General features: G+C 45.7%; 1 protein-coding gene across 1 annotated transcript in view; it reads left to right on the top strand.

Annotated features, from left to right (window-relative positions):
• Nucleotides 1-23,692, top strand: part of RECK (reversion inducing cysteine rich protein with kazal motifs) — a 424,990-nt gene that overhangs the window by 88,152 nt on the left and 313,146 nt on the right. The window contains exon 3 of the mRNA XM_063922771.1: nt 4,411-4,485. Coding sequence (XP_063778841.1) covers nt 4,411-4,485 — 75 coding nt within the window. The remainder of the gene's footprint in view (nt 1-4,410; nt 4,486-23,692) is intronic.

Here is a 23,692-nt window from a genome sequence, read left to right as displayed (position 1 = left end):
ATTCTGTGAACCCAGCAGGTTTGCGGCTGTACTCTCAGACCTGCTTGCTTAATCCTCCCTCACTGTGCAGGGCGTCCAGGTGTCAGTTTAGTGGCAGTAAGCTGAACCTGTGCCCTGCAAGTAGGGGTTAGGATTGTGGATATTCTCCTTGTGTCTATATTTCTATCTCTGACCAAGGAGTTTATTCCCACACCCGTTGGTAACCCTTTGGGGTTTTTCCTGTTGCTCTTAGCAACATCATTTTGGGTGCTCCACATGTTAAATCACTACATCTCGCTTCATTGTCCGCTCTATTCCATCTGAGCATTCCTGACACTAGGGAGACACCCAATTCCTGAGCCTTTGGGCTTCCCCGTTCATTTTGTGTTTATTAGTTATTCCATCACCTCCTGTGTATGTTGTGTTATACTGTCTGTGAGTTCGTTTTGCCTCGCATCCCTCTCTGTTCATACACCGGTATACTCCTGCTGGCACTGGTGTGCGTAACATATTCAGCAGCCCTACTCCTGTTGAAATTTTGTGGGAATATGGAGCATACCCCTCAAAATACTTTGCAACAGGTGGTCGATCAGGTGCAGGTCCTGACTCGACAATTTAATGAGATGTCCATTAAAATGAACACCCCGCAGGCCGCTAGCGGAGCTCCCGCAGCAGCAGCGGCAAGTTTAGGGGTTAAGGAGCCAAAAGTAAATCTCCCGGATCGTTTTTCTGGAGATCGCTCGCAGTTCTTTTGTTTCAAGGAGAGCTGTAAGATATATTTCAGGCTTAGGCCCCAGTCTTCTGGGTCGGAGATTCAGCGGGTGGGCATGGTGATTTCCTTGCTACAAGGAGACCCACAGGTCTGGGCATATGGGTTGCAGCCTGACTGTCCGTCGCTTAAAAGTGTTGATGCTTTTTTTACGGCACTGGGCATTTTGTATGATGACCCTGACAAGATGGCTTCAGCTGAGGCTCAGATTACGGTCCTAAAGCAAGGGCGACGGCCAGCTGAGGTTTATAGTACGGAGTTTCGGTGGTTGGCTCATGATACCCAGTGGAATGACCCAGCCCTGAGAAACCAGTACCGAAGGGGCCTTTCTGACCAGATAAAGGACCAACTGGTACAATATCCCTCGCCTGATAGCTTAGATCAGCTCATGCAGTTATCCATCCGGGTGGATAGACGGCTGAGTATGTTGTGTTATACTGTCTGTGAGTTCGTTTTGCCTCGCATCCCTCTCTGTTCATACACCGGTATACTCCTGTTAGCACTGGTGTGCGTAACAGCCGCAGGCAATGAGTAGCAAACATCCCGCTGCTCTATGTACCAAAGGGAGGCAGCGGGAGTTAGTTACAATGCGTAGCGGGGTGCTATGCTCCCGCTACCCATTGGCAGCAAAGTTTTCTGACCATGGCATTTGCAGTAGCGTGCAATAGTGTGGCGGAGTTACACAACGCCATGCCACAGAGCCACTCTTGGCAAAGATGTGTGAGGACACATCTGTATATTTGGAATGCACTTTTGGAGCTATTTATTATTAAATGCCTAAACTAACTTAAGGGATTGCCCCCGCCATTTAACAAATTTGCATAAGTGGCCATTGGAGATGCATATGTACAATCACTAGTTTACATTTTACAGCTTTTTGCAGTTAATATAGAAAGCTAGTGTATGGAGGCTGCTTTTACGAGCATTAAAAGGAGAACCAGAGCAGAAATGTGGTACAGTGCTCTGATATATGCCTTTAATAAATAGGTCCCTTAGAATTAAAAAAAAATCTGATTACTATCAGCGTAATTACTATCATATTACACATGCAGGGCCGGTTCTAAGAGTTGTGGCGCCCCGGGCAAAATATGGGGGCGTGGCTTCAATTGGGGGCGTGGTCACGACGCTGCAAGAAAATAAATAAATAAATAAAAAGAATACTTAGCATCCCCGTTCCTGATCCAGACCCCCTCCGCCGGCGGCACCACTCTTCTCCCCTCTCTCTTCTCTTCGATCTATGGGAGAGACGTTATTACGTCTCTCCCATAGAACAGCATAGACACTAGAGGTCAATTATGACCCCTAGTGTCTGTGCCACTATGCTGTGCGGTGCGCGATGACGTCATCGCGCATCGCACAGCAAAGGTCCTCTACACGAAGGGAAACTAGACCGTAGCGTCTAGTTTCCCTTCATGGAGAGGACCTTTGCTGTGCGGTGCGCGATGACGTCATCGCGCACCGCACAACTGAGGTCCTCTCAATGAAGGGACACTAGACGCTACGCGTCTGGTTCCCTTCAAAGCGGGGGGGGCACAGCAGGGCACTGCGGGGGGCACAGTGGCGGATCTTGCCCTGGTGCGGCGCCCTCCGGATGGCGCCGGCGCTCTCCGGAAGGCGGCGCCCCGGGCAAAAGTACCGCTTGCCCGTGGCAAGAACCGCCACTGTACACATGGGTGCATTACCTCTCATCCCCAGATTTGTCTCTATCTGTATTGTAAAATACTGATTTGGAGCGCTTGTATAAAATAAAGAATAAAGAAAATAAAAACAAATTCATTGCAATACCTGTGAAGGAAAAAATTTGTAAAATGTTTAAAGCTCTTTTTAGAGTACTTTGTAATGTGCAACAGTCAGTACATGTGTGGTGCAGGTGGGTTCCGTTAATTGCCGGCGGCTGGAGCCGCAAAGGTTATTGCTGAGACCAGTGCTTTCTAACTGTCCCTAGCTCTTACTAACCTTTAACGGGTGTTCTTCTCCTTGCTAGCCGGTTGGTTCCCTCGGTGTTCAATGAGCAGTACTTCGCCACGTGTTCATCCGAACAGCGGTGGTGATCTTTGATGTCACTGCCCCATACTTGCCTACCTGACCCTCTCCATGAGGGAGAAAATGCTCTGTTGCTGGACTTTCCTGGTAATGTATGATTGCCATCACCTGTGGTGAAACACCTTTCTTATCAATTAAATAGCTCACCACAGGTGATGGCAATCATACATTACCAGGAAAGTCAAGGTACAGAGCATTTTCTCCCTCATGAAGAGGGTCAGGTAGGCAAGTATGCACTGCCCTGATCTGTCTCCAGTACGCGCACGGCTGTGGGCGTCCAACGCGTTTCGGGCTATTTCCAGCCCTTTGTCTAGACAAAGCCGAGGGAACCAGCCGGCTAGCATGGAGAAGAACACCCGTTAAAGGTTAGTAAGAGCTAGGGACAGTTAGAAAGCACTGGTCTCAGCAATAACCTTTGCAGCCCCAGCCGCCGGCAATTAACGGAACCCACCTGCACCACACATGTACGGACTGTTGCAGATTACAAAGTACTCTAAAAAGAGCTTTAAACATTTTACACATTTTTTTCTTTACAGGTATTGCAATGAATTTGTTTTTATTTTCTTTATTCTTTATTTTATACAAACGCTCCAAATAAGCATTTTACAATTACCTCATTTAATAGGAGCCGCTACTTATATTTATTAACAGCGCAGTACTATTCCTCATTTATCACTCTATCTGTATTGGTCGTGTCACTGAATGCCTTTCTGCCATGCTTGGATGTCATCTCGCCACCTCAAACGTAATATTTCCAAAACAGAATTAATTATATTTTCACCAACCAATACCAACCAGCTGCATCTTCCACCGTGCATTCTCCCAGAGGTGGAAAATTACGGTATCCGTTCACATGGTCGACCATGTTATGGTCGACAGTCATTAGGTCGACCACTATTGGTCGACATTGACATGGTCGACATGGACACATGGTCGACACATGAAGATGGTCGACACATGAACGGTCGACACATGAAAAGGTCGACATGAGTTTAAAAAAATATATTTTGGGGAACTTTTCCATACTTTACGATCCACGTGGACTACGATTGGAACGGTAATCTGTGCCAAGCGAATCGTTAGCGGAGCGAAGCGAGCCATGCGAGGGGACACGGTGCACTAAATGGGGTTCCCAGTCTCTTTAAGCAAAAAACGACACCAAAAAAGTAAAAAAACTAATGTCGACCTTTCCATGTGTCGACCTTTCATGTGTCGACCATTTTCATGTGTTCATGTTGACCATGTCAATGTCGACCAATAGTGGTCGACCTAATGACTGTTGACCATAACATGGTCGACCATTCATACCGGCCCCGAAAATTACACGTCAACAAGCTTGATTTTTGTAAACATTTGGTAATAATAGAAAAACAACAATTTAATTCCTGCTTTCCTGTATAGTAACAATTGAGACACAAGACTGGAAATGTCTGACACTAGAGTATGAAGATATGAGCCATATCACATATTGTATACATTTAAATAAATGTAAGCATTTTGTTAGTATTGCAGCAATATATAACCACACTGATGAGTGCGATAACCACCTCAAATACTGAATAATAAGCTGAATTGAAATTGAAAATTCAGTTGTTTGCTTTTCTTTTTCTTTTTTGTAGATTTTGACATCAAAAAGTGAGTCTCGGCAGAAACATTTGCTGCAAAGGGCACCAGATTATTGTCCATCATCTATGGTATGGTCTCATTATTAGTATTTGCCAGCTTGAGAAATTGATATGAAATAATATTTTTCTGATGTTGAAGAACTTTTGAATGTTTTAATCTTTAAAATGTATTGTAACATGGTTTAAAATTGATTGACATTTACATCAGATGTGCTGCAACGGGTTGGGTACAGGATACCGGCAGTCAGGATGCTGACAGTCAGAATACTGACACCGGCATCCTGACTGCCATAATCTCGACATGTGTGAGCAACTAAACCAACCCTTACCTTACACCTAATCCTCCCCTCTATAGCCTAACCCTCCTCTTAGTGCCTAACCCTAACCTTCCCCCCTCAGCCTAACCCTAAACCTCCCTGGCATACTTACGTTTGGGAATACGGTATCAGCATTCTGACAAGTGTCAGATGGTTTCCCGTCATCTTTGATACAGAACCACCAAATTATTATTTTTTCTTCAAAGTGCCTAGTTCCACCCCATCACTCCTGTGAAGCATCGATGGTTCCCTTGCAGATGGTTTCACGCCATTGAGGTTAACCATCCATGCTACCATGGATGGTTAACCCACTGATGGCCAACCTTAGGAAGAGGGACAGCTGCCCGAAATGATGGAGTGTGGCCTTTTAGAAAGGGGTTTTGTCCTTACATGAAGTTCCACGAATATATGCCACGCCGCGATTTTTGTCACTGTGGGGGCATGCTCAACGTTATTTGAGCTTCTTGCTATGCCCCCAGTCCCTCTCTTCCAGTGTATAGACGCTGTATGCATGCACACAGCATCTGTTAACCACTGCCCTGCTAAGCAGGGCAGCAAGTGAGAAGGGGCCTTCCAACTCTCCCCCTAAACCGTGGGACACTGTGGCCGGTGGGTGGGACAGCAGGACAGTGCCCGAAAAACAGGACTGTCTCAATAAAATCAGGATAGTTGGGAGGTATTCATCTGTGATCAGAAGTATTAATTCTGTACTCCATTTTGGAGGTAGTACTGTAAGTAGTAACCTGGACTAGTATAAGTACTGGATGTTCAGAGCATATTGGAAGCCAAAGGGATAACAACACACCTGGCGTTCAAACAAATTGATTGAATTTTGGGTTTAACCAGTTTGTCTTAACAACAGTTTTTGTCCATTTTCCAGTGTTTGGGAGCAAATGATTGATTGTCATTTGCTCCTATAGATTACCAGATTTTCATTCCAACCAGCAACATTGGACAGCTGTTCTGCTAGATAATTGTATAGTGTATGCCCATCTTAAGGCATTTCCCCCTGAATTTATAGAGGTACCTCCGTCAGTGTTCATAATAGATTGGCATGGCATGGCTCTACCTAGACAATACCTTCCAGGATATGAGAATTATGCAGACCAACATCTCTTGCATCTCAACCAGGAAGCCAGATACATGAAAGACCATAAGTGCACTAAATAATATTTATAACAACTGGGGAATGACACACCCAGTCTTGTTACTGAGTTGCTGTGGCAATCAGTTTTCTAGTGATCTCTCTACAAAATAGAGAGCATTCTGAGGACCATATGCAATAAACATAGCATTGTAGTTACTGGTATACAATACAGAGAGCATTCTACAGATATCTATATACAATACAGACAGAATTCTAGAAATTTCTAAACAATTTATGTGCATCAGGCACAAGTAATGCTGTCAGTCAAAGATAGACACCAGCAGAGTGGAGGCGCAGGGTCTAATGGGCCACGGATCTTCACCAGTAACTACCATTAAGTAGTGTGGACTTCGCTGTCAATGATCCACAGGTCACGGCCCTCAAACTGCCTCCTGATTGCAACATCTGGGAGTATGAAAACATACTACCAAATCACAAGACAAAAGAATGGTCAAACAATCCAAGGTCAGGGTCATAGGCCATGGTGCAGAAACAGAGTACTGGCAGATGTCTGGGGCACAGGCAAAGTGGAATCCAGAGGACAAGCAGGGTCAGAACCTCAAAAATAACAAAATGCTGGGGGAAGGCTAATACGACATAACACCCGGCACAGAACAGTACACAGAGTGATCCTTAAATAGGGTGGTCATTCAAATCTGGTGACACAGTGACACCAGAGTCATGTGTCCTTGAACCTTTAAATCTAGAATGAGACCATAAGTGTCCCTAAAGGAAGTCTGGAGGTTAACAAAGGGGAAAGGACCACCCATAGCCACATGAGGAGGAAGCCAGATGACTGAGGAGCACAGAGAAGCTGAATGAAGACAGATTCAGTAAGGATTGCAGTTTCTGCTAAAAAGCAGTTGCTGCGATCAAATAGTTGCCTCCTAGAAATAGAGAAAAAACGCCCATTACAGAAACTGCAAATACATCGCAATATGTGAGTTGATAGCAAAACCATACGCAACTACCAGAAAATTGCAGATTTTTCCTATCTGCTCCAAGCAAGGTCATCCATACTTCTTGCGACACAAGAGGCTGGAAGTAGTCATCGCTGACGTCAGAGACACACCCAGAAAATGTCAGGTTTCCGCCCAGAAACACCAGCCTCCTGTCAGTTAAACAGCGGCTGCATTGCGTTACGATGTGTACGTAATTGTGTCTGCAATTACTTGCACGTGTGCAATGCAAACGATGCGCACGCATAGTCGTTCGATAATCGGTCTATTGCAATTCGCAAATTTTACAATCCTTACTGAATGAGGTCCAGAGCACAGAACCTGCCTGCACTGCCGGCAGAAATGGTAGGGCGGCATTTGCCTGAACTTCCTGACAACAATACAGAGAGTAGCTTAAAATGTATGATACAATAGGAAAAATATGCTAGTTACTGCTATGCAATGCAGAGAGAATCTTAATGATGAAATCCAATACAAAGAGCACATTAATAAACAATACACAATATAGAGAACAGGTTATTAAATAATATGCACTACAGATAACATTGTACTGATTTCTAGATATTATATGCATCAGAGAACATCTTATTAAACAATATACTGTATATACTAACAGGGGCAAACGCAGGATTTATTTAGGGGGGTTTCCGTGGGTGTGTATCTGTGTATGTGTGTATGTATATATATATATATATATATATATGGGATGCAGTTAAAAAGCCGGCTGTCGGGATCCCGGTGTTCGAGAGACCAACATGCCAGAATACCTACAACCGGCGAAATACCAACGTACGGAATCCAATATCCGCAGGGTATTCCCACTCGGTTAGTTGCTCCACACCACCAACCGAGTGGGAATATAACCTGTGACCAACGAAGCGAGCAGCCGGGGCCGCAGCAAGCCCACGAGGGGTCTCACCGCCTCGCTTCCAACAGACGGGATGCCACTGTCGGTATACTGGCTGCAGGCATCCCGTGTGCTGGTAAAGCATACTGATATTTTATATATATATATATATATATATATATATATATATATACACACACACACACACACACACATATCTATCTATCTATCTATCTATCTATCTATCTATCTATCTATCTATCTATCTATCTATCTATCCAGTTGTGCTCATAAATTTACATACCCTGGCAGAATTTGTGATTTTCTGGCCATTTGTCAGAGAATATGAATGATAACTCACAAACTTTTCTTTCACTCATGGTTAGTGGTTGGGTGAAGCCATTTATTGTCAAACAACTGTGTTTACTCTTTTTAAATCATAATGACAACAGAAACTATCCAAATGACCCTGATCAAAAGTTCACATACCCCAGTTCTTAATACCGTGTATTCCCCCTTTAACATCAATGACAGCTTGAAGTCTTTTGTGGTAGTTGTGGATGAGGCTCTTCATTTTCTCAGATGGTAAAGCGGGTGGTCTTCAGTATGCCAGCTGTCGGGATCCCGGCGCACAGTATACCGGCGCCGGAATCCCGACAGCCGGCATACCGACACTTATTCATGTGTCCACGACCCCCCTGGAGGGAGAATAAAATAGTGTGGCGCGCATAGCGCGCCACCGTGCCCGCAGCGAGCCCGCAAGGGGCTCATTTGCGCTCGCCACATTGTCGGTAAGCCGGCGGTTGGGCTCCCAGCACCGGTATGCTGGTCGACGGGAGCGCGACCGCCGGCATACCCTACTACACCCGGTAAAGCTGCCCATTCTTCTTGGCAAAAAGCCTCCAGTACCTGTATACATACATATATACACATACCACACACAATCATACATACACAAACGCACATGCATACATACACAAATACATATACATCCCTGTAAGTACACACACACTTCATATACAGTACTGGTGGTATACATACCACCAGGGCCTGGGAGCAGTGGGAGGCACGAGCAGACTATTCTGCGAGGAGGGAGAGAGCTGCTGCGGCTGAGCATGTGCAGTCGGCAACTTTCCCCAGACTTTCTCTATGCAGAGAGCTACGTAGCTCTCTGCTCCTGCAGTAGCTCCGTGGTCGCGGCTTTTGCTGAGACGGAGACACTGCTGTTTCTGTCTCACAAATAAACATTTGGCTAATCAGGGGGGGTTTCCAGGTACTCAGAAACCCCTCCTGTGTGCGCTACTGACTACCAACATCTTAGTGCTCTCTATACAATATACTGAGCATTCTTCTAACCATTAGTCAAAACAAAATGTAATAGCATTAGCAACCCTGTTCCAGAGACTACTATAACATGCACTCTTTCAATTCTGTGGTATCTTTATAATGCAGGTCCTCCAAATATCTGGTGGATTTGCAGTGCAGGTCCCCAAAATCTCTTACATAGTTACAATAAAAAAAATCTTTGGTGCCACTCCTATACAAACGCTAGACCATTGGGGTATTCATTATACAGACTCCAGAGGCGAGATTCAAGTGATTTTTTTTTGCTGGCAGCCACTAGATGGCACCAAATGGAGATATTCAAATGTAGCTCCATTCGGGCTGTCTACATTTCAGCTTGCACGCACCGGTGGTGACGAGCTGCAATGTGTGAAAAGTGAACCGTTTGGGTACCCAAACAGCACTTTTCCTGATCGCACCTATTAACTTTGTCGGGTTAAGCTGCTTTACGCGGCTGATCAGCGTGATAGGGGGCATGAAATAAATATTGCCCCCTGTGATCTCCCATCACTTTAGATGGCAGATCGGGGGCGAATACTTTTGAATTCCCCCCTAGGAGACAGATATACTAAGCCTTGGAGAGTGATAAAGTGAAGAGAGATAAATTTCCAGCCCCTACTGTTATTTTTCAAACACAGTCGGAATCCCGGCTTTTGAAATACTGATGCTGGAATCCTGACACTGATCACAATGCTAGTGCCAGCATCCCATTTTAGATCACAATGCTGGCACTGAGAGGTCTTAGGTTTAGGCTACAGTGAGGGTGGGTTAGGGGGTGAGAGGAAGTATGCTTACCTCACCCCTGTCGGGATTCTAAACAGTGGACTGCCGTGGTCTGTATTCTGACTGCTGGCATCCCGAGTCCCGACTGCTGGCATTTCAGCCCTAACTCCCTGTGACATGGCTGATTAGCTGGTACTTTATCTCTCTCTCCACTTTATCACTCTTCAGGGCTTAGCACATCTCCCACTAAATCTGTGATGGCTTTACTATACAGACTCTAGATCACTGGGTGTCTTCACTATACAAATCCCAGATATAGTGGGACATTTACTAAGGAGTGATAAAAGTGGAGAAGTTAGCCAGTGGAGAAGTTGCCCATGGCAACCAATCAGCATTGACGTAAAATTTATAATTTGCATACTATAAAAGTATACAGAGCAGGTGATTGGTGGCCATGGGCAACTTCTCCACTGGCTCACTTCACTTTTTTCACTGCTTAGTAAATGCCCCCCATAGTGTCTGATGGCTTTTTCTATATAGACTGCAGACATATAAAAGCTTTACTATACAGACTCCAGATCTCTGGTGACTTTCTAATGCATAAATTCCTCCAATCTCTGTTGTTAAAAAAATCTAGACCCCAGATTGCTGGTGTCAACCAAACTAAATAACGTAACTTCTGTTTTGGTACCTTTCTGGAGATCATAATACCCAGTAGACAGATCCCAGCAGTTTAATAAATAGGTAGTTCCAGCCATCCACCAATCAGTAATTAATGAATTTTCAAGGACAGTTCACTATTTTGCTTGCTAGAAACTGTCTACTGGGTATGACAGCATACCAATAAACTGTGCAGTCACAAAAGCATGGCCCCAGCCGAGAGACAGACAGAAGAATCTCCTCAGGCATTCCAGTTATTTGTACAATAAGAACAGACAAAGAAGCCTGGTATATATTTTGCCTAGTATATTTTGCCTAGTATATTTTACAGTATATTATAGGTGCCAGCGTGCATTGATAATGATGACTAGTATAAAACTAAGCATTCACATGGGGGTGCCACAACTCTGTAAATATGATGCACACAGTTTGGGAGCAACGTGCTTATAATTTCCATCTAACTTTGGCCCTCTGTGATAAAACAATAGTTACAGCTTACCTGCTATATTAATTTTCCTTCACTTTCTTCTGCTAGATATTACAATGCTCAAACTACAACCATGACTGTTCTATCCTATCACAGAGAAAACATAGGTAAACTATGTAACAGCTTTCTTATACCTTGTTAAAAAAGAACAATAAACATAACAAATAAAATTAAAATATAACAAATTCAAGTTTATGTCGCTTGATAATGCAAATTGTGATGAATTGCATCATTATGAACCTGCCCCTGTCTTAAAACTGTTGGTAATCATGGCATTGTATAGTGTGAGGCATAGGCATAATGTTGCGACCATGGTGTCTTGCCCCTCTGGACCACCCACTTTACTGTGGTGGTACACTTCCTCACGTCGCTGACCTCCCGAAGGGGGCAGCAAAAAGTCTGCAGCTATGCTTCAAAGATTGCTACAACGGGGCGTGGCCACGGCGGCAAGTGGGTAGACAGCGGGACACAGGAGCTTCCTGGACCATTAAGCCTTATTCCCTCCTTGGCCCTTCCTGGAGCTGCATTTCGGGTGCTGCAGCCTCCTGTCTCCCTGGGGCAGCGGCGGGCGTCCTCTGTTCCCTCCTGTCTGCGTCTCCTGGCCGTGCCGGCTGCCTCCCGAGATTCAGGCCTAGGCCGCCTGTGCATCCCCGGCCTCAATTTCGCGGCAATCTGGAGTGTGAGGCGTCCCCCTGTACCCCCCTGGAGGTGTATACCTGGCTGCTCCTGGTCCCTGGCACTGGGTCTCAATAACTCTGCAGGAGGAGGGGAGAAGCTGTGGGCCCGGCGGCCATCTTGGAAGCAGCTCTCCCTGCAAGTCTCCATAGCACTGCACTCTGGCTCTGAAGAGGCTGTGGGGCTGGATGAGGTGACCCTGGGCATACTGTCCTACTCTCCTATATTTTTGCCTTTATCAAGTATTTATCCTTGGGCCCCCCTGGTCCCCTCCCTCAACTTCTATTATTGCTGTTTGGGACTTCTGTGCCTTATTGATACTGCATATCTGGATCTTTGCTGAGTTTTCTGACACTGAATATTCGGGACTTGCATACTGTTTGAGCCTCTCTGGACCCGTGTTTGTGACTAGTCAGGGGTACAACCCTTGGTTACCATGGTGAAAGATGGCCAACGCGCGGCTGCGGCTAAATTGGAGAAGTTTGCCTGCCAGTCCACTAGCCAGCCGGCGCAATCATCTCCTAAATCGTCTCCTCCTACCCGCCCTGATCCCCCGGCTGGGGCCGACTCGGGCGCTGAAATGTCACCTTCTGCTCCTTCCATTCAACAGGTCTTGGAGGCTATAGCAGCTAGTGAACGACGCTTGTCGGACAAAATGGAGAAAGTGCAGTGTGACCTTTCGTTATTGCGTCAGGATGTCCAGCGCATCCGTGAGAGAGTGGGTGAGGCCGAGACTCGGGTTTCTAATCTGGAGGATCTCTGTGGCCCCCTGAAGCAATCCGTCTCTACAGTGTCCCAGCAGGTCTCCGCAATGCAAACCAAGCTCCTGGATGTGGAGGGACGCCTCCGTAGAAATAACGTGCGGTTTGTGGGCCTGCCTGAAAAGGAAGAGGGGGCACATCCTGAGGACTTTCTGGAGTCGTGGCTTAAGGAGTTGTACGGAGCAGACGCCTTTACTGCCCAGTTTGCTGTGGAACAGGCCCACAGGGTACCTTTTAGGCCGTTACCTCCAGGTGCCCCACCCCGAACTTTTATTGCCAAATTCTTGCGCTACAAAGACCGTGACTCTGTCCTGCGCCTGGGCCGCACGAAGGGCCCCCTGCTTCAAAATGGTGTCAGAGTGTCGGCATTTCCAGATTTTGCAGCGGACGCCCAGAAAGACCGGGCCCAATTCCTGCCCATTAAGCGTCGTCTTCGTGACCTGAATCTCTCCTACTCTATGCTGTTCCTCCCCAGGCTTCGTGTAGTGGCGGACGGGGAAACCAAGTTCTTCAATTCTCTGAGGGAGGCAGCGGCCTGGCTGGACAGATATGCTCGTGGCGTTCATCAGCTGGCTCCGGACTGACATCCAGTTTGTCTTGTTTTGATTTATTTTACTACCTGGGCCTAAGTCAAGCAAGTATATGTCCGGGGAGCACCCTCTTGTTTTGGTGGTTCTGGACTTTACTGTATAGTGTTATTTACACATAGGGTTTTCGCCGGGACTTTAGGTTTTTATGCTACGCATAGGTCTGCCGTAGGCATTTGGATCTCAAGGGTTTGAGGTTTGGTTCGGGATATGTGTATGCCGCAGTTCGGGGAGGTATACAGGGAGGGGGGTTGTTGTTTGGGGGTTGTTTGTTTTTGTGCGATCTCTTTTTTTTCTTTCTTCAGTTTATTGTTTTCTATATGTGAAGTGATGATGTATTGCTTTGGCTGGCTCGACTTGCGACCCAGGGTCTGCGGATGGCTTGGTCTCCAGGGTATTGGGCTGTCACCTATGGGGTTTTCTGGAGGGATTGTTCACCCGGTACGAGTTTTGAGTGGGCGTGTGTGTTCATGGCTATTTTTGATAACGGAGCTACCTATCCACCTTCTGTGCTGTATGCGTGTTGTGCCCCAGATGACTGCACGGGTCCTATGCCTGCCTTAAAATTTCTGGCCTGGAATGTCCGAGGTATTAACAATAAAGTAAAACGGTCCCTTGTACTTAAAATGATTAAGAAATACGACCCGCACATTGTCTGTTTGAGTGAGACCCATTTAGAGGAAAATAGACTGTTGTCGCTCCGCAGACCTTGGGAGGGGTGGGCCTATCATTCCTCTCACTCCTCCTTCTCCCGAGGGGTGTCGGTTATGGTGAAAAGAACTGTCCAGTTTGAAATGCTTTCGGTGAATACTGACCCTTATGGCAGGTTTGTGTTTCTGGAATGTAAACTGAGCTCCAGACCTTATTTCCTTTTATCGGTATATGTTCCCCCGCCATTCTCGTATGATGTTTTGCAGAAGGCCGCCTCATTTGTTGCCTCTTCCCCTCACACCCCTGTTATTTGTTTTGGGGACTTTAATAACGTGCTAGATGCCTCCCTAGACAGGTGGAATTCTCCTCGGACCCCCGGGGTGGGGGGTGGCCCAACTAAATTTGCAGACTTTGTGAATAGTATGCAATGGGTGGATGCTTGGAGGGCTTGCTGTCCCACGCTTAAACAATTCTCATGTTTTTCCAGCACACACGGCTCTTTTTCCAGAATCGACCTGGTCCTGGTATCGCCTGAACTTTTGCCTAGAATATCAGATGTTCATTATGAAGCACGGGGCGTGTCAGATCATTCCCCCTTGATAATGTCTATAGATGTGGAGTGCCAGAGGGGACAGTCGTATTGGAAATTGCATCCTTCCTGGCTGGTTCAGTTGGGTGATTGCTCGGACCTGACATCTCAATGGGAGGGTTTTTTCGCGGAAAATGTGGGCTCAGCCCCGGCGCCTATTATCTGGGATTCATTCAAAGCTTTTTTACGGGGCACACTGATTGGTAAAATTGCTGCACACAAATTGACGTCTAGGGAGAGGGAGAGGGCTCTTGAATCTGAGTTTAGGGACCTTGAGATCCGCTCTTTGGCAGAGGGTACTGCTGCGCTTAAAACACAGTGGTTGGCAGCTCAGGCGGCATGGCTGGCCCACTTATCTGATAAAAATGCCCGTTCTCTTTTGTTTCGTGCCACAAATTTATATATGCAGGCGGATAGACCGGGTAGCTTGTTGGCCCACTTAGTACATTACGACCGGCCTGGGACTACGGTTGCGCGGGTGTCTGGTCCGGATGGCTCTATTGTAGACACCACCCCAGACATTGCGCAGTTGTTCCTCTCATATTACAGAGATGTATATTGGTCTCAGTTGGCATGCTCCGCAGATTACTTGGATTTATATTTGAGCAGTATACCCCTCTCCAGGCTCTCCTCTGAGGCTCGTGATTTTTTAGACGCGCCTTTGACTTTAGAGGAGGTGACTGTGGTGGTGGGTTTGTTTCCCAATGACAAGTCTCCGGGAAGCGATGGTATTCCCATAGAGCTGTACAAACAACATATTGATTTCTTTGGCCCTAAGCTGCATGGTATGTTTCTGGATATATTTACCGCTGCTCAATTTCCTCCCTCGATGTCCGAGGCTGTTATAATAGTATTACCGAAGACTGGTAAGGACCCCAGTCTCTTGGAGTCCTATAGGCCGATCTCTCTTATTCCCACTGATGCTAAGGTCCTGGCAAAAATGTTGGCGGTTCGGCTTAACACGGTAATTTAAAACCATAATACATCAGGATCAGTCCGGCTTTATGCCAGGAATGTCCACGTCTATTAACCTGCGCAGGTTGTATACTGTTTTGCAGGCTCCACATGATTTCCCCTCGGATTCGGTCGTGGTCTCCCTGGACACAGCTAAGGCGTTTGATAGTGTTGAATGGTCCTATCTGTGGGGAGTCATGAAATATATGGGTTTCGGCCCTAACTATATACAATGGATCAGACTGCTATATCAAAGCCCAAGTGCCAGGATCTTGGTAAACGGATACATATCCTCCTCTTTTATTCTGCCCCCTCTCCCCTGCCTTATTTGCCATAGCCATCGAACCTTTGGCTTGTTTGATTAGGTCACACTCGGACATCGAGGGAATTGCTACAGGCTCCTGTATAGACAAAATTGCCCTTTATGCGGATGACCTGCTCCTGTTCCTACATGACTATGCTGTATCCATGCCTATTTTGCTGCAGGTCATTGAGGAATTTGGTGGCTTTTCTGGTCTCCGTATTAATTGGTCCAAGTAATTTATTATGCCCGTCATTGGCTCTCCTCCCCCTGTTCCGAAGCTCTCCCTGCCATTGTGCTGAACGGACCATTTTAAATACCTTGGAGTCCAAGTTACAAATGACCCTTCCGATTTTATATCTCTGAACCTTGACCCACTCATGCAGCGGATTATACGCAAGTCGAGAGCTTGGTGTAAGCTCCCGCTGAATAGTATACAGTAGCTGAATAGTATACTATCGTATACTATCGTCCCTGGTCTGGGCCAACAAGAGGCCTAAAATACAGCTGAATACCTTCACTAGACGCATAGCTGATGGCGGACTGGCCTTGCCCAATTTTCAGTTGTATTATTATGCTGCTCAGTTGTCACATCTTAGCGCTTGGTTATAGGGTGGGGATGCTGGTTCTTTATATTGGGCTTTTCTCCGGTGCTACTTTCCGGTAGAGATGAGCGGGTTCGGTTTCTCTGAATCCGAACCCGCCAGAACTTCATGTTTTTTTTCACGGGTCCGAGCGACTCGGATCTTCCCGCCTTGCTCGGTTAACCCGAGCGCGCCCGAACGTCATCATGACGCTGTCGGATTCTCGCGAGGCTCGGATTCTATCGCGAGACTCGGATTCTATATAAGGAGCCGCGCGTCGCCGCCATTTTCACACGTGCATTGAGATTGATAGGGAGAGGACGTGGCTGGCGTCCTCTCCGTTTAGAATTAGAATAGATTAGAGAGACACTTGATTTACTAATTTTGGGGAGCATTAGGAGTACTCAGTAGTGTACAGTGCAGAGTTTTGCTGATAGTGACCAGTGACCACCACTTTTATTTATAATCCGTTCTCTGCCTGAAAAAAGCGATACACAGCACACAGTGACTCAGTCACATACCATATCTGTGTGCACTGCTCAGGCTCAGGCCAGTGTGCTGCATCATCTATATATATATTATATATCTGTCTGACTGCTCAGCTCACACAGCTTATAATTGTGGGGGAGACTGGGGAGCACTACTGCAGTGCCAGTTATAGGTTATAGCAGGAGCCAGGAGTACATAATATTATATTAAAATTAAACAGTGCACACTTTTGCTGCAGGAGTGCCACTGCCAGTGTGACTAGTGACCAGTGACCTGACCACCAGTATATAATATTAGTAGTATACTATCTCTTTATCAACCAGTCTATATTAGCAGCAGACACAGTACAGTGCGGTAGTTCACGGCTGTGGCTACCTCTGTGTCGGCACTCGGCAGCCCGTCCATAATTGTATATACCAGTGACCTAACCGTGGTTTTTTTTTCTTTCTTTATACATACATACTAGTTACGAGTATACTATCTCTTTATCAACCAGTCTATATATTAGCAGCAGACACAGTACAGTGCGGTAGTTCACGGCTGTGGCTACCTCTGTGTCGGCACTCGGCAGCCCGTCCATAATTGTATATACCACCTAACCGTGGTTTTTTTTTCTTTCTTTATACATACATACTAGTTACGAGTATACTATCTCTTTATCAACCAGTCTATATATTAGCAGCAGACACAGTACAGTGCGGTAGTTCACGGCTGTGGCTACCTCTGTGTCGGCACTCGGCAGCCCGTCCATAATTGTATATACCACCTAACCGTGGTTTTTTTTTCTTTCTTTATACATACATACTAGTTACGAGTATACTATCTCTTTATCAACCAGTCTATATATTAGCAGCAGACACAGTACAGTGCGGTAGTTCACGGCTGTGGCTACCTCTGTGTCGGCACTCGGCAGCCCGTCCATAATTGTATATACCACCTAACCGTGGTTTTTTTTTCTTTCTTTATACATACATACTAGTTACGAGTATACTATCTCTTTATCAACCAGTCTATATATTAGCAGCAGACACAGTACAGTGCGGTAGTTTACGGCTGTGGCTACCTCTGTGTCGGCACTCGGCAGCCCGTCCATAATTGTATACTAGTATCCAATCCATCCATCTCCATTGTTTACCTGAGGTGCCTTTTAGTTGTGCCTATTAAAATATGGAGAACAAAAATGTTGAGGTTCCAAAATTAGGGAAAGATCAAGATCCACTTCCACCTCGTGCTGAAGCTGCTGCCACTAGTCATGGCCGAGACGATGAAATGCCAGCAACGTCGTCTGCCAAGGCCGATGCCCAATGTCATAGTACAGAGCATGTCAAATCCAAAACACCAAATATCAGTAAAAAGCCTCTTTTTTTCTTTGCGTCATGTGCTGTTTGGGGAGGGTTTTTTGGAAGGGACATCCTGCGTGACACTGCAGTGCCACTCCTAGATGGGCCCGGTGTTTGTGTCGGCCACTAGGGTCGCTAATCTTACTCACACAGCTACCTCATTGCGCCTCTTTTTTTCTTTGCGTCATGTGCTGTTTGGGGAGGGTTTTTTGGAAGGGCCATCCTGCGTGACACTGCAGTGCCACTCCTAGATGGGCCCGGTGTTTGTGTCGGCCACTAGGGTCGCTAATCTTACTCACACAGCTACCTCATTGCGCCTCTTTTTTTCTTTGCGTCATGTGCTGTTTGGGGAGGGTTTTTTGGAAGGGACATCCTGCGTGACACTGCAGTGCCACTCCTAGATGGGCCCGGTGTTTGTGTCGGCCACTAGGGTCGCTTATCTTACTCACACAGCGACCTCGGTGCAAATTTTAGGACTAAAAATAATATTGTGAGGTGTGAGGTATTCAGAATAGACTGAAAATGAGTGTAAATTATGGTTTTTGAGGTTAATAATACTTTGGGATCAAAATGACCCCCAAATTCTATGATTTAAGCTGTTTTTTAGTGTTTTTTGAAAAAAACACCCGAATCCAAAACACACCCGAATCCGACAAAAAAAATTCGGTGAGGTTTTGCCAAAACGCGTTCGAACCCAAAACACGGCCGCGGAACCGAACCCAAAACCAAAACACAAAACCCGAAAAATTTCAGGCGCTCATCTCTACTTTCCGGGCCTCTCTCCTGTGCAGGTTTTGCTGAGTGGTAGGGTTTCTCGGCTCTCTCCCCCTCTTGTCTTCCAGGCTATGAAAATTTGGCTCGCCCTGAGGGGTCTGCTCAAGTTTGATGGTATGGACCCGGATACTCCCCTCTGGCACTCTACTTTGCTTCCTGAACTGGGGGCTCTTGAGGGTGGGGTGGTGTGGGCTTCTCATTCCATAGTTTCCATATCCCAGTTGTACAGTGATGGCACATTGAAATCTTTTTAGCAATTAAAGGAGGAATTTAATTTGCCCAATTCTTATTTTTATAGATTCCTACAACTCCGACATGCCATGCAGTCACAATTTAGGGATTCACCCCCAGTGATTCAACCCTTTCCCATAAAGACCTTTTTAAGTTCACTGGGACAAGTTATGGTGATTTCCTTCACTTACTCGTACTTTCTTAACACATTTCACGCAGATCCTCTCTCGCAACTCCGTGCGCGTTGGGAGGGTGATTTGGGCCCCATAGATGAGGAGGATTGGGAGCTTGCTCTAGAGTACCCGTGTATGGTAACTAAGTCACTTAGGTTTCAACAAATACGGTTCTTTATTTTGCATAGATCCTATATGACACCGGCTCGGCTAGCCAGGTTTGGGGGTGGCAGCTTGGCTGTTTGCCATAAATGTGGTGCCGCTGGGGGTTCCTTTTGGCATTTAGTGTGGGACTGTCCATCCATACAGGTGTTTTGGTCTGGGATTGGGTCGATTCTGGAACGGACGGGGATACCTAGACATATGCTGACCCCGAGATTTTGTATCTTGGGTATGGGGGGCCATAACTCATGGTCCAAATGGGAGGGCCTCTATGCTCGCAGTATCTGCGCCCTAGCTAAGGTGTGTATTGCGAGGTCGTGGATGGCCTCCAGTTGTCCTTCTGTGTCTGCTTTTACGACTCTGGTGAACGACACTCTCTTCAAAGACCGCTATATTTATATGAAAAATAATGCTATTACTAAATACGAGAACATTTGGTCCCCTTGGTTTGAATCTGTATATTCCTCCCCTGCTATTACTCTGTAAAGAGTGACGCCCTTTAGTGGTAATCAGCGCCTTGGGTCCTGTTGTGCTGAGTTGTGCTGCTACTCACTGCTTCTTCACTTCACTCTCTTTATTCTAGATGTCTTTAGGTTTGTTTGTTTTTTCTTAAGTTTATGTGGGCTAAATTATGCCCATTAGTTAGATTGCAAATTGTTTGGGGAGAAAACTAAAAATGGTTACTATGCTGTTTGACAACCTGTTTACAGATGTCGTCACATTCTTATATGGGGGTCATTCCGAGTTGTTCGCTCGTTGCCGATTTTCGCAACGGAGCGATTAAGGCAAAAATGCGCATGCGCATGGCACGCAGTGCGCATACGCTAAGTATTTTAGCACAAAACTTAGTAGATTTACTCACGTCCGAACTAAGAATTTTCAACGTTGATGTGATCGGAGTGTGATTGACAGGAAGTGGGTGTTTCTGGGCGGAAACCGACCGTTTTCTGGGAGTGTGCGGAAAAACGCAGGCGTGCCAGGATAAAATGCGGGAGTGTCTGTAGAAACGGGGGAGTGGCTGGCCGAACGCAGGGCGTGTTTGTGACGTCAAACCAGGAACGAAACGGGCTGAGCTGATCGCAGTGTAGGAGTAAGTCTCGAGCTACTCAGAAACTGCTAAGAATTATCTATTCGCAATTTTGCTAATCTCTCGTTCGCAATTCTGCTAAGCTAAGATACACTCCAAGAGGGCGGCAGCCTAGCGTGTGCAATGCTGCTAAAATCTGCTAGCGAGCGAACAACTCGGAATGACCCCCATTGTGCGACTGGAAACATGGGGGGTAATTCCAAGTTGATCGCAGCAGGAAATTTTTTAGGAGTTGGGCAAAACCATGTGCACTGCAGGGGAGGCAGATATAATATGTGCAGAGAGAGTTAGATTTGTGTGTGTGGTGTTCAATCTGCAATATAATTTGCAGTGTAAAAATAAAGCAGCCAGTATTTACCCTGCACAGACACAACATAACCCACTCAAATCTAACTCTCTCTGCAAATGTTATATCTGACCCCCCTGCACTGCACATGGTTTTGCCCAACTGCTAAAAAAAATTTCTTGCTGCGATCAACTTGGAATTACCCCCATTGTGTGAGTAATATTTTATCAGTTGCATTTTTTTTTTCTTCTTACTCTCCTTCTATCCAACTGTTATATTGGTGCACTGCACAAGTATGTTATTCTGGTTCTCACATATAAACTGCGATATCTGTATATTCATTCCTTATTGAATAAAAATTACTCTATTTAAAAAAAAAGAAAAAAAGATTGCTACAACCACCATGAAAACTGGTATACTATACTACACTATTTACTGCACAAATGTGAGTTAACCATTGCCAGACAAACTCTCACTAAAATTAGAAACTTCTGTATACCTTCACCTGAATGTGCCTAGGAAAAACCCCAATAACCAACATACCAGCGTTGAAACTGCCAACTACTCTAGTCTAAACGGCTGCAATTGAATTATCAGGATCTCATACAAAATGCCAGCTCAGATGGTTTACATCCTCTTAGAACATTCTCCTATAGCTTATTCTCATTAAATGTCTCAGCTTACTCTTCTGTTGCTCTTCCCTAAGTCCATAGAAACTGTTCCACACTTTCGCAAAAGAAAAGCCTCAGCCCAGCACCTGGTCAGCAGATGGGCAAATGTCACTCTCCTGGGTCATCTGTTGAGCTGCAGCAGAGAAATTGCTAATCATTAATTCTTGACATCCTTTTTACTGTGCTGATAATGGGTGAGAAGACAAGCCTCTCCATCAGATCTTGCAGTGCTGGACTTCTGTGGAATTCTCTAAACTAAGATTGCAACTGAAGCCATGTGATGAACAGTGGAACAGTATGGGCGGGATGTACTAATGTACATCGCCGCCCATCGCCGCCCTGCGCCACGATGCTGATCGCATGTGTACTAACATATGCGATCAGCATTGCGGAGGACAGCTCTTCCGATAAGAGCTGTCCTCCGCGATGCACATCGGCAGCCTGACTTCCGGGATTCGGCCCGGGAGTCAGTCTGCACATGCGCGGGGTGACGGGGGCGGCCGCAGGGCATGCTGGGAGGGATCCGATCGGATCCCTCACACAGCGCCGCGGAGAGAAGCCCACAGGCTTCTATGGACTATCGCCAGCTAACGCTGGCGTACCCCGCCGCGGCGCTGACCTGCCGGCCGGGGATTAGTACATCAGGAAAATGCGGTAAACACGGAGTTTACCGCATTTTCCGCTTAGTCATCCGGCCCTATATATGCTTGTGTTTGTTTACACATACAGTATGTGCTGTGAACTTTGTAAAAATTATTATTTTTCTGACTCTCCAATCCAATCTATTGTACTGGTAGTGTAATGTTAAGGCATTACACATTTGTGGAGGTTCAAAATTGTGCAAACAGCACTGATATTGTGTAACACTGTGGTGGAAATGAGGCCATTAGAATAAATACTATTTTTAATCTACATACATTGGCAGCTGAAAACTGCCTTAGCAGTTAATCATGTAAATGAGCATGGAAGGTCCCTTGTAGGCTTCGGAATCCTGTACTAAGTTCTGAGTGCAGGAAAGGGGCTGAGGCAGTCCTGGGTACAGTACAGGCTAAATCTGCTCTCATCAACAATCTCCTTATTTACAGAGACGGCCCTAGGCATAGGCAAACTAGACAAATACCTAGGGCATTTGGAATGCCATGGGGCATAAGCAGATTCTGCTGATTAAAATGATATGTGGCATGCCTATGTTCTGTGTGACTGCGACTGTATCTGCATACGAAATGCTACTTTACAATGTATTCCTAGAAATCACTGTAATGTAGCATTTTGCATGCAGATACAGCCACAGCCACACACAGAATATAAGCATGCTATTTATCATTTTACTCAGCAGAAACTGCTTGTGCATCCTAGTCACATACTGTAGCTATGAAAATAAGACACATTTTCTGCAAAAAATTGTGCTTAACATTAGCAGAGCTGGACAGGATTTGCATGGCATATTGAGGCAAGATGTATGAGGACACATCTGTATCCAAGCAGACGCAGAGGTTACAGTGTTAGCAGCCGTGTGAGTGCTGTGTGTGGGTAGGTTTGTTGTGCAATAGAGTTCGGCATATGTGTAAGGGGCATTATGTGTGTCATGTGAATAAATGCATTAATAATGTGCGCCAAATGTGTATTATGTGTATAAGGGCATTAATAAAGGTTGCCATAATGTGTAAGGTGCATTATGTGTGTCATTATGTTTATAAGGACAATAATAATGTGTGTCATATGCGTAAGAGGCATTACTTTGTGGTATACTATTTTGTGTATAAAGGCATTACTAATGTGTGGCATTATGTGTATAAGGTGCACTACTGTGTGGCATAACATATAGAAAGGACACTACTGTGTGTTCTAGTGTGAATAAAGAGCAATATGGTGTGGTGTAATGTGAATAAGGATCAATTCAGTGTGATGTAAGATAAAGAAGGAACACTGTTGCATGAAATTTTTGGGCTTCACGCTGAATGTGCGCACTGTTCCTACTTAAAATATAGAGGGTAGGAGCACCAAAATGAGTACTGCTATGACTGAGGGGTGATGGTGATGGGAAAGGGATGTAGGGACAGAGGCGAAAATAGCAGCTGTGCTAGGGGGCACCAGCCAAAATCTTGCCTAGGGCATCATATTGATTAGGGCTGGCTCTGCTTATTTATATACAGTACTGTGCAAAAGTTTCAGGCAGATGTGCAAAAAAATGCTATAAAGTAAGAATGCTTTCAAAAATAGAAGTGTTAAGATTAGCTGAGGGCTGACTAGGCACAAAGCCATATAAAAGCCCTGATTTTTTGTGAGTTTGTTAAGATGACAGAGTAGCTGCTAGGTAGATTTTGCAGCAGGTATTTTATCATTGGTGACAGGTTTGATCTAGTCTGCCTATCAGAGAAGTTGTGGGTGTCGGCAGTATAGGGGTATATAGAGTTTGGTTATGTGCTTCTGATTTCCTCTTGCCATTTGGAAGCCCCTCCTGCCCTCACGGATCTATT

The sequence above is a fragment of the Pseudophryne corroboree genome, chromosome 5 (assembly GCF_028390025.1).
Source record: "Pseudophryne corroboree isolate aPseCor3 chromosome 5, aPseCor3.hap2, whole genome shotgun sequence".
NCBI lineage: Eukaryota > Metazoa > Chordata > Amphibia > Anura > Myobatrachidae > Pseudophryne > Pseudophryne corroboree.
Note: the sequence above shows the minus strand (reverse complement) of the source record. Positions and strands in the feature narration are given on the sequence as shown.